Raw genomic sequence first — 12,500 nt, 5'->3', positions numbered from 1 at the left:
TCATTGGCTATATTAATTAAAACTGTTGAATTTAATCCTGAGTGTAGGTTATTTCCCTGACATCTGGAATCAAGGACTCATAACCCCAATCTTTAAGAACGGAGACAGATTTGACCCTAACAATTACAGAGGAATTTGTGTGAACAGTAACCTGGGGAAGGTTTTCTGTGGTATTATAAATGTAAGAGTTCTAAACTTCCTTAATAAGCACAATGTCTTGATTTATATCAAAACATTGCATGACTGATCATATTTACACCCTACACACCCTGATAGATAAACATGTCCACCAAAATATATAAGCTTGCTTTATCGACTTCCAAAAAGCATTTGATTCTATTTGGCATACAGGACTGTTCTACAAAGTTATTGAAAGTGGTGTAGGGGGTAAAACATATGACATAATTAAATCCATGTATACTGGCAATACGTGCAGCATTAAAATAGTCAAGAAAAGAACAGAATTCTTTAACAAGGGGCAGGGCCTTCGCCAGGGTTGCAATCTGAGCCCTGCACTCTTCAATATTTACATCAACAAATTGGCCACTAATCTAGAAAAATCCTCAGCCCTTGGTGTTAGTCTCCACAATTCCGAGGTTAAATGCATACTCTTCTCAGATGACCTATGCCTGCTGTCACCCACAGCACATGGCCTACAGCAGAGCCTGGACCTGCTAGAGCAGTACTGCTAGACCTGGGCCCTGGCAGTAAACCCCAAAAGGACTAAAATAATGATTATCCAGAGAAGATCCAGATCTCAGGGAATTAGACCAAAGTTCTCAATTGGTACAAAATATATAGAGTACTGCACACACTACATTTACTTAGGTTTAAAATCATCTCAAATGGACACCTTAATGAGGCAGTGAATGAACTGAGAGAGAAAGCATGCAGGGCATTCTACGCCATTAAAAAACAAATTCAAATTGAAATACCTAATGGAATGTGTCATTGAACCACTTGCACTTTATGGAAGCGAGGTGTGGGGTCCACTTGCAAAACAAGATTTCATCAAATGGATCAAACACCCCATTGAAACCCTGCATGCTGAGTTCTGTAACATTCTCCTACATGTCCAGAGAAACTACAAACAATGCATGCAGGGCAGAATTAGGTTAATATCCACTAATAATAAGAACTCAAAAAAGAGCAATTAAGTTTTGTAAACACCTAAAATAGTGACCCCCTCTCATATAATTACCAAGCCGTGTAATGCCAAGAGCTGAGCAAAGAAAAGAGTCCCCTCATCCAGCTGGTCCTGGTCCTGAGTTCACAAACCTGTTCTACTAACACACTGAAGCCTCAGGACCAGAACATCCAATCAATCAGAATAAAACAAATTACAACACAGTCAAAACTACATTGCTTATTGGGAAACACAAGCACAGTGCTATCTGGCCATAAATCGACAGCACACCGTGGCTAACTATTTGACAATGATTACTGATCAAAACCTTAGAAAAACCTTGACAACGTACAGGCTCAGTGAGCACAGCCTTGCCATTGAGAAGGGTAGACACAGAAAAACCTGGCTCCCTGTAGTGGAAAGGCTGTGCAACCACTGTACAACAGCAGAACCTGAGACGGAGCTGCATTTCCTGACTAAATGTCAAAAATATAAAACAATTAGAGAGTGTCATTTTCCCAAATTTGAAACCCTTATTCAAGGTTTCAAAGACCTCTCTGATGAGAGTAGGATACCCGTGCTGTTGGGGGAGGACGCAGAGAGCTGTGGGTTGGCAGCACACCACATTGCTGCCTGCCATAAGATGAGGGACAGTGTCTGACAGACCAATCAACCTGCACATGTCCTCTACTGTATGCTTATTGTTATTGTTCAATGTATGGTTATTTTGACCCTTGTTATTGTTGTTATTGTTGTTGTTGTTACTGTTGTTACTGTTGTTATTGTTGTTACTGTTGTTACTGTTGTTATTGTTGTTACTGTTGGTTACTGTTGTTACTGTTACTGTTGTTACTGTTGTTACTGTTATTGTTGTTACTGTTGCTGTTGTTACTGTTGTTATTGCTGTTGTTAATTGTTGTTGTTGTTGTTGTTGCTGTTGTTATTGTTACTGTTATTGTTGTTATTGTTACTGTTGTTGCTGTTACTGTTGTTATTGTTATTACTGTTACTGTTGTTATTGTTATTACTGTTATTGTTGTTGTTATTGTTGTTACTGTTATTGTTGTTGTTATTGTTGTTACTGTTATTGTTGTTACTGTTATTGTTGCTGTTGTTGCTATTGTTGCTATTGTTGTTATTGTTGTTATTGTTGTTGTTACTGTTGTTACTGTTACTGTTACTGTTGTTGTTAATGTTGTTGTTATTGTTGCTGTTATTGTTGCTGTTGTTATTGCTGCTGTTGTTGCTGTTGTTATTGTTGTTACTGTTGTTATTGTTGTTACTGTTGTTATTGTTGTTACTGTTATTGTTCTTACTGTTGTCCCGTTGACCATTTTGATTCTTATTATTTTCATACTGTAAATATCCAAAATAAGCTTTGGCAACATGTACATTGTTACATCATGCCAATAAAGCAAATTGAATTGAGAGAGAGACAGACAGACAGAGAGAGAGACAGTGAAAACAGCTAGGTAACATGCTAATGTAAATCTAGACCTTAGGTAAACAGAGTCAACTCTAAACCAATACTGCGGACCCTAAACTAAACAGAGTAGAGGAGACCCTAAACTAAATCCTGGGGGAGATCCTTGGACTCTTGGTAGCTCAGTTGGTATGGCACTTGTAATGCCAGGGTTTTGGGTTCGATTCCTGGGATCACCCATTTGTAAAATGTATGCATGCATGACTAAGTGCTTGGGATAAAAGAGTCTGCTAAATGGAATATATTGTAATGAAACAGGCAGGGAGCAGGTCTCGAACCCTCGACCTTCGAACCAGAGGTCCGACCCGCTATCGACTGCCGCAAAAGCCTGCTTCTGCGTGCTCCTCATGCTCCTGCGGCAGAGTCGATTTCCACGCTTATAAACCCAGGGTTGTTACACTATTATTGTTTTACAACAGATGCTTCTAGCCCCATGAACAGCCCACCTAGGACTCCATTATCTAACAGAGAGTACTGTGTGTGTGTGTGTGTGTGTACGTTATAAACGGTATCCTTGAGGCTGTGTAACAGACATGGGATCATGACCTTATGCCCCGAGGAAACCTGTCCTAAAACATGAGCTTGATGGCTTGTTATATAGAAGCATGTGCACACACACACACACACACACACACCTTAATGCATTTCCTCTGTTGGTTAGATTACTGGATGTTAATCTCTCTGGCTGTTTAAAATCCACTCCCACCCTTTCTGAGGCAATGCTGAAGTAACAGTGGGAAACTGGGTTTATGCAACACTGAAATATCAAATGGTTTTCTCCAGTGTCTAAATATATGATTGACCCCGTCCAGGCAGCACATATAAAAAGACAGTCAGTTTTACATGATCTTTCTAGTGCTGAAAGAACCAACAACTATCTAGTATCGACCCCGCCGGCTCTGCCCCCCCCCCGCTGCCGCCTCTGCCGCCTCTGCCTGCCCCCCCCCCCCCCCCGCTGCCGGCTCTATATCGATATAGCGATATCGGGGGGGGGGGGGGGGGGTATCCGTCAGCTGACCTCTGAACCCCTTCCCCCTCTACAGTTGTCCAATCATCCGGTCCTAATCCCGTACAACGGGGCCCATCTGGAACGTATTACATTGTGTAATCCCATACAGTGATGTAATCCCAGAACAGCCATGTATCCTCTAGTCTACTTACCACTTCAGGACAATATAATACTACTGACAACAGAACAGCCATGTTTCCTCTGTAGACTACAGGACTATATAATACTACTGTAACCGACTGACCGCAGACACAGAGGAGGCTCACAGAGAGTTCGGGGAATCCCTTCATACAGTATGTCAGGTCCACTGTTTAAAAGTTATAGTGGGTATAATGTTGTAATCATTATTGTATGGTAACGGCAAAGGAAAATATACATATTCAGAATGGACGATACAGTTCTATTCTCCTCTGAACTTTAGGGGCAACTTCACCAGGAGAGCTGGTATATGGAGGAGAGCTGGTATATGGAGGAGAGCTGGTACCGTGTGATAGGGCCCGGGCTCCAGGAGCCCTGGTATATGGACCGTGTGATTGGGCCCAGGCTCCAGGAGCCCTGGTATATGGACCGTGTGATTGGGACCAGGCTCCAGGAGCCCTGGAATATGGACCGTGTGATAGGGCCCAGGCTCCAGGAGCCCTGGAATATGGACCGTGTGATAGGGCCCAGGCTCCATAACCATGGTATATGGACCGTGTGATAGGGCCCAGGCTCCAGGAGCCCTGGAATATGGACCGTGTGATAGGGCCCAGGCTCCATAACCATGGTATATGGACCGTGTGATTGGGCCCAGGCTCCAGGAGCCCTGGTATATGGACCGTGTGATAGGGACCAGGCTCCATAACCATGGTATATGGACCGTGTGATAGGGCCCAGGCTCCAGGAGCCCTGGAATATGGACCGTGTGATTGGGCCCAGGCTCCATAACCATGGTATATGGACCGTGTGATAGGGCCCAGGCTCCAGGAGCACTGGTATATGGACCGTGTGATTGGGCCCAGGCTCCAGGAACCCTGGTATATGGACCGTGTGATAGGGCCCAGGCTCCAGGAGCCCTGGAATATGGACCGTGTGATAGGGCCCAGGCTCCAGGAGCCCTGGTATATGGACCGTGTGATGGGGCCCAGGCTCCATAACCATGGTATATGGACCGTGTAATTGGGCCCAGGCTCCAGGAGCCCTGGTATATGGACCGTGTGATAGGGCCCGGGCTCCAGGAGCCCTGGTATATGGACCGTGTGATTGGGCCCAGGCTCCAGGAGCACTGGTATATGGACCGTGTGATTGGGCCCAGGCTCCAGGAACCCTGGTATATGGACTGTGTGATAGGGCCCAGGAGCCATGGTATATGGACCGTGTGATAGGGCCCAGGCGCGTTGTTATATGGATTGTGTGAAAGGCCCCAGGCGTGCTGCTGAAAAAGGCCCCAGTACAGCAGTGTCTACTGTATTGACAGTTATTGATGGAACAGTGGGACAGAACGGCTACTAGCAGAGGTGTGGACTCAAGTCACAAATATGATGACTTGCAACTCGACTTTGACACCAATGACTTGGACTTGAGCCTTATGACTCGACCTGACTTGATACCCTCCCCAACCCTCCCCTCCCTGGGGAGGGAGGCTGGAAGAGAGAAATAGAGAGAAAGAGAGGGTGAATGAAAAGAGAGAAAAAAAAAGAGAAAACCAGAGAGGAAGAGAGGTGTTTGTGGGGTTTCACATTCCTGTGTAAGGAACATGTAGGTTTCTAGCAGACTCAAACCTCTGTAGATAATGCAGTGTTCTGTGTCAATATGCACAGTAAGGAACATGTAGGTTTCTAGCAGACTCAAACCTCTGTAGATAATGCAGTGTTCTGTGTCAATATGCACAGTAAGGAACATGTAGGTTTCTAGCAGACTCAAACCTCTCTGTAGATAATGCAGTGGTCTGTGTCAATATGCACAGTAAGGAACATGTAGGTTTCTAGCAGACTCAAACCTCTGTAGATAATGCAGTGGTCTGTGTCAATATGCACAGTAAGGAACATGTAGGTTTCTAGCAGACTCAAACCTCTCTGTAGATAATGCAGTGGTCTGTGTCAATATGCACAGTAAGGAACATGTAGGTTTCTAGCAGACTCAAACCTCTCTGTAGATAATGCAGTGGTCTGTGTCAATATGCACAGTAAGGAACATGTAGGTTTCTAGCAGACTCAAACCTCTCTGTAGATAATGCAGTGGTCTGTGTCAATATGCACAGTAAGGAACATGTAGGTTTCTAGCAGACTCAAACCTCTGTAGATAATGCAGTGGTCTGTGTCAATATGCACAGTAAGGAACATGTAGGTTTCTAGCAGACTCAAACCTCTCTGTAGATAATGCAGTGGTCTGTGTCAATATGCACAGTATATGAAAGCATATACACCATGTGGGAAGTTTTACTTCAGGTTTTTGATGTTGTGAATGCCAATTGTGAAGAAAAAAAACCCCACCCATTGGTTCTTCTCTTCTGTTTTGTTGTTCCCAAGGCAGGCCTCGTTGCTCGGTACTTTTCTGGAAGACAACCAATCCCTTTCCCTAGTGGACATCACATGCCCTTCACAGTTTGTCTTCCAAAGCTAGATTTACAGTAGTAAGATTTAGATTCTATACTAGTATATATATATATATATATACTAGGATACTAGTTTGATGATAAACAATGATGCTGTCGTGTGTGCGTGTGTGTGCGTGTGTGTGTGTCATTGTAAAGGGTTTAAAAACACTGCTTCCCATACTTGTTCAATGAACCATAGACAATGGACATGCACCTGTGGAACAGTCGTTAAGACACTAACAGCTTACAGACGGTAGGCAATTAAGGTCACAGTTATGAAAACTTAGGACACTAAAGAAGCCTTTCTACTGACTCTGAAAAACAACAAAAGAAAGATGCCCAGGGTCCCTGCTCATCTGCGTGAGCGTGCCTTTGGCATGCTGCAAGGAGGCATGAGGACTGCAGATGTGTTGTAAGGCAGACATCACCGGCAACAACGTTGCCTATGGGCACAAACCCACCGTCGCTGGACCAGAAAGAAAAAAAAAGTGCTCTTCCCTGACGAGCCAAGGTTTTGTCTCACCAGGGGTGATGGTCAGATTTGCGTTTATCGTCGAAGGAATGAGCGTTAGACAGAGGCGTGTACTTTGGAGCGGGATCGATTTGGAGGTGGAGGGTCCGTCATGGTCTGGGGAGGTGTGTCAAAGCATCATCGGAATGAGGTTGTTGTCATTGCAGGCAATCTCAACGCTGTGCATCCTGACATGACCCTCCAGCATGACAATGCCACCAGCTATACTGCTCGTTCTGTGCGTGATTTCTGCAAGACAGGAATGTCAGTGTTCTGCCATGGCCAGCGAAGAGCCTGGATCTCAATACCATTGAGCACAGACTGGAATATGTTCTGGGATTCATCCAATGGCATTGAGGAATACACCACCTCAGTCATCGGCTTCAACAATAAGTGCATCGATGACGTCATCCCCACAGTAACTGTACGTACATATCCCTACCAGAAGCCATGGATTACAGGCAACACCCGCATCGAGCTAAAGGTTAGAGATGACACTTTCAAGGAGCGGTAGACTAATCCGGACGCTTATAAGAAATCCCGCTATGCCCTCAGACGAAATATCAAACAAGCAAAGTGTCAATACATGATTAAAGATTGAATCTGACGCTCGTCGGATGTGGCAGGGCTTGAAAACTATTACGGACTGCAAAGGGAAACCCAGACGCCAGCTGCCCAGAGCCTTGCCTTGAGGCAAGCAACACTGAAGCATGCACGAGAGCACCAGCTGTTCTGGATGACTGTGTGATAACGCTATCGGTAGCCGATGTGAACAAAACTTTTAAACAGGTCAACATTTACAAAGCCACTGGGCCAGACGGAATACCAGGACATGTACTCAAAGCATGTGTGAACCAACTGTCAAGTGTCATCACTGACATTTTAAACCTCTCCCTGACCGAGTCTGTAATACCTACCTGTTTCAAGCAGACCACCATAGTCCCTGTGCCCAAGGAACAAAGGTAACCTGCCTAAATGATTACCGACCCGTGGCACTCATGTCGGTAGCCATGAAGTGCTTTGAAATTCTGGTCATGGCTCACATCAACAGCATCCTCCCGGACTCCCTAGACCCACTCCAATCGCCCCAACAGATCCACAGATGACACAATCTCAATCGCACTCCACACTGCCCTTTCCCACTTGGACAAAAGCAACACCTATGTGAGAATGCTGTTCATTGACTACAGCTCAGCGTTCAACACCCTGGTGCCCACGAAGCTCATCACTAAGGACTCTGGAACAAAATACCTCCCTTTGCAACTGGATCCTGGACTTCCTGAAGGGCCACCCCCAGGTGGTAAAAGTAGACAACAACACGTCTGCCACAATGATCCTGGGGCCCCTCAAGGCTTGTGTACTTAGTCCCCTCCTGTATTCCCTGTTCACCCATGACTCCAACACCATCATTAAGTTTGCTGATGCCACAACAGTGGTAGGCCTGATGACCGATAACTATGAGACAGCCTAGAAGGAGGAGGCAACAACCTCTCCCTCAATGTGAGCAAGACTAAGGAGATGATTGTGGACTACAGGAAAAGGAGGGCCGAACAGGCCCCCATTAACATCAATGGGGCTGTAGTGGAGTGGGTTGAGAGTTTCCAGTTCCTTGGTGTCCACATCACCAACAAACTATCACGGTCCAAACATACCAAGACAGTCGTGAAGAGGGCATGTCCCTTCAGGAGACTGAAAAGATTTGGCATTGGTCCCCAGATCCTCAAAAGGTTCTACAGCTAACCATTGAGAGCATCCTGAACGGTTGCATCACCGCCTGGTGTGGCAACTGCTCAGCATCTGACCGAAAGACGCTATAGATGGTAGTGCAAACGGCCCAGTACATCACTGGTGCCAAGCTTCCTGCCATCCAGGACCTATATAATAGGCGTGTCAGAGGAAAGCCCATAAAATTGTCAGAGACTCCAGTCACCCAAGCGGTACCGGAGCGCCAAGTCTAGGACCAAAAGACTCAACAGCTTCTACCACCAAGCCATAAGACTGCTGAACAATTCAGAAAACTGCCACCACACAATTAACATTGACCCCACCCTCCCTTTTGTACACTGCTGCTACTCGCTGTTTGTTTGTGACCTATGTATAGTCACTTCCCCCCCACCTACATGTACAAATTACCTCAACTAACCTGTACCCATGCATACCGGTGCCCCCTGTATATAGCCTTGATATTGTTATTCTTATTGTGTTACTTTTATTATAATTTATAATTTTAGTCTACTTGTTAAGTATTTTCTGCACTGTTGGTTAAGGGCTTGTAATTAAGCCTTTCACGGTAAAGATTCGGACCGCAGAGTGAAGGAAAAGCAGCCAACAATTGCTCAGCATATGTGGGAACTCCTTCAAGACAGTTGGAAAAGCATTCCAGGTGAAGATGGTTGAGAGAATGCCAAGATTGCCTTGATGACAGCTTTGCACAAAGGGTGGCTATTTGACGAATCTCAAATATATTTTGATTTGTTTAACACTTTTCTGGTTACTACAGGATTCCATATGTGTTATTTCATAGTTTTAATGTCTTCACTATTATTCTACAATGTAGAAAATAGTAAAAATAAAGAAAACCCTGGAATGACTAGGTGTTCTAGAACCTTTGACAAGTAGAGTGTGTGAGCGCACGCACGCACGCACACACGTTCAAAAGTTTGGGGTCACTTAGAAATGTCCTTGTTTGTGAAAGAAAAGCACATTTGTCCATTAAAATGTTCAGAAATATACCGTAGACATTGTTAATGTTGTAAATGACTCTTGTAGCTGGAAATGGCAGATTTTTTAAGGAATATCTACATAGGCGTACAGAGGCCCATTATCAGCAACCATCACTCCTATGTTTCAATGGCATGTTGTGTTAGCTAATCCAAGTTTGTCATTTTAAAAAGGCTAATTGATCATTAGGAAACCCTTTTGCAATTATATTAACAAAGCTGAAAACTTTTGTTCTGATTAAATAAGCAATAAAACTGACTAGTTGAGTATCTGGAGCATCAGCATTTGTGGGTTTGATTACAGGCTCAAAATGGCCAGAAACAAATAACTTTCTTCTGAAACTCTTCAGTTTATACTTGTTCTGAGAAATGAAGGCTATTTCCATGCGAGATATTCTCAAGAAACTGAAGACCTCGTACAACGCTGTGTACTAATCCTTTCACAGAACAGCTCAAAGTTGCTCTAACTAGAATAAAAAGAGGAGTGGGAGGCCCCGGTGCACAATGGAGCAAGAGGACAAGTACATTAGAGTGTCGAGTTTAACCAGTATAGTTTGAGAAACAGACGCCTCACAAGTTCTCAACTGGAAGCTTCATTAAATAGTACCCGCAAAACACCAGGCTCAACGTCAACAATGAAGAGGCGACTCCGGACTCAGAGTTCCTCTGTCCAGTGTCTGTGTTCTTTTGCCCATCTTAATCTTTTTATTGGCCTGTCTGAAATATGGCTTTTTCTTTGCAACTCTGCCCAGAAGGCCAGCATCCCGGAGTCACCTCTTCACCGGACACTTTATTAGGTACACACAGCTAGTACTGGGTCAGACCTCCCCCTTGCCTCTAGAATAGCCTGAATTTGTCTGTTTGTGGATCGCTGATTATCTTGCACAATTCTTGCCCTTCTCCTTCAACCTCTCTCATCAACAAGCTGTTTTCACTCTCACAGGACTGCTGCCGACTGGATTCTCAGAAAACACTAGTCACTGTCGTGTGTAAGAAGCCCAGGAGACGTTTCTGAGACATTGGATCCAGCGTGCCTGGCACCGACAATCATTCCGCGCTCAAAGTCACTTAGGGCCCTCGTTTTGCCCAATCCAGTAACTGAATGTCTCCATGCCGGTCTTCCTGCTTTATATAGCAAACCATGGTCACATGACTCACTGCCTGTAGGAGCCATTCATTCCTGAGAATGGTGGGGGGGGGGGGGGGGTGTACCTAATTAACTGGCCAGTGAGTGTATGTGACCACGGGTACGTGAGGTGAGGAATGAAATGCATGTGAGAGAGATAGCAAGTCACTCATGGAGGACAGTGGAAGTTGAATAGAAATCTGTTACACGCCAAAACTTATTTTCACCTGGTTTAATAAAAATGGATCTCCCCCCTAAACTTCCATTGTCGTACCTCTGATGACGTACCTCTGATGAAGGTGGGTCAGACCGTGAGCTAGACGTACCTCTGATGAAGGTGGGTCAGACCGTGAGCTAGACGTACCTCTGCAGAGATGCGTCGGTTGCCCCTGTTCCTCAGACACACCCCTGTGGGAGACTGAACCTCATCTGAGCTGGTCCCTGATGCCTGGTCACTCTCTCCATCAGAACCCATCTTCATATTCTCATGGACGATGTCTAAGAGAGGAGAGAGGGGGAGAGTGGGACAAAACAGAGAGAGAGGAGGGGGAGAATGGGACGAGAGGTATGAAAGAGAGAGAGAGGAGAGAGAGAGGAGGGGGAGAGAGAGAGAGAGGAGAGAGCGAGTGAGAGAGGAGAGAGCAGAGAGAGAGAGGAGAGAGCGAGTGAGAGAGGAGAGAGCGAGTGAGAGAGGAGAGAGCGAGGCAGAGAGCGAGTGAGAGAGGAGAGAGCAGAGAGCGAGTGAGAGAGGAGAGAGCAGAGAGAGCGAGTGAGAGAGGAGAGAGCGAGTGAGAGAGGAGAGAGCAGAGAGAGAGCGAGTGAGAGAGGAGAGAGCGAGTGAGAGAGGAGAGAGCGAGTGACAGAGGAGAGAGCAGAAAGCGAGTGAGAGAGCGAGTGAGAGAGGAGAGAGCAGAGAGAGCGAGTGAGAGAGGAGAGAGCGAGTGAGAGAGGAGAGAGGAGGGGGAGAGCGGGACGAGAGGTATGAAACAGAGAGAGGAGGGGGAGAGCGGGACGAGAGGCATGAAACAGAGAGAGGAGGGAGAGAGCGGGACGAGAGGTATGAAACAGAGAGAGGAGGGGGAGAGCGGGACGAGAGGTATGAAACAGAGAGAGGAGGGGGAGAGCGGGACGAGAGGTATGAAACAGAGAGAGGAGGGGGAGAGCGGGACGAGAGGTATGAAACAGAGAGAGGAGGGGGAGAGCGGGACGAGAGGTATGAAACAGAGAGAGGAGGGGGAGAGCGGGACGAGAGGTATGAAACAGAGAGAGGAGGGGGAGAGCGGGACGAGAGGTATGAAACAGAGAGAGGAGGGGGAGAGCGGGACGAGAGGTATGAAACAGAGAGAGGAGGGGGAGAGCGGGACGAGAGGTATGAAACAGAGAGAGGAGGGGGAGAGTGGGACGAGAGGTATGAAACAGAGAGAGGAGAGAGGAGGGGGAGAGTGGGACGAGAGGTATGAAACAGAGAGAGGAGAGAGGAGGGGGAGAGAGGGACGAGAGGTATGAAACAGAGAGAGGAGAGAGGAGGGGGAGAGTGGGACGAGAGGTATGAAACAGAGAGAGGAGAGAGGAGGGGGAGAGAGGGACGAGAGGTATGAAACAGAGAGAGGAGAGAGGAGGGGGAGAGAGGGACGAGAGGTATGAAACAGAGAGAGGAGAGAGGAGGGGGAGAGTGGGACGAAACAGAGAGAGGAGAGAGGAGGGGGAGAGTGGGACGAAACAGAGAGAGGAGAGAGGAGGGGGAGAGTGGGACGAAACAGAGAGAGGAGAGAGGAGGGGGAGAGTGGGACGAGAGGTATGAAACAGAGAGAGGAGAGAGGAGGGGGAGAGAGGGACGAGAGGTATGAAACAGAGAGAGGAGAGGGAGAGAGGGAAGAGAGGTATGAAACAGAGAGAGGAGGGGGAGAGCGGGACGAGAGGTATGAAACAGAGAGAGGAGGGGGAGAGCGG

At 46.4% G+C, this 12,500-nt stretch overlaps 1 protein-coding gene across 2 annotated transcripts in view; it reads right to left on the bottom strand.

Annotated features, from left to right (window-relative positions):
• The window catches only part of LOC109867702 (cyclin-dependent kinase 17), a 58,102-nt gene that overhangs the window by 16,364 nt on the left and 29,238 nt on the right, over positions 1–12,500 (bottom strand). For both annotated transcript variants that reach the window (XM_031801273.1, XM_031801274.1), the window contains exon 4: positions 10,915–11,048. In XM_031801273.1, the coding sequence (XP_031657133.1) occupies positions 10,915–11,048 (134 nt within the window). The remainder of the gene's footprint in view (positions 1–10,914; positions 11,049–12,500) is intronic.

This window comes from Oncorhynchus kisutch, linkage group LG22, assembly GCF_002021735.2.
Source record: "Oncorhynchus kisutch isolate 150728-3 linkage group LG22, Okis_V2, whole genome shotgun sequence".
Taxonomy (NCBI): Eukaryota; Metazoa; Chordata; class Actinopteri; order Salmoniformes; family Salmonidae; genus Oncorhynchus; species Oncorhynchus kisutch.
Note: the sequence above shows the minus strand (reverse complement) of the source record. Positions and strands in the feature narration are given on the sequence as shown.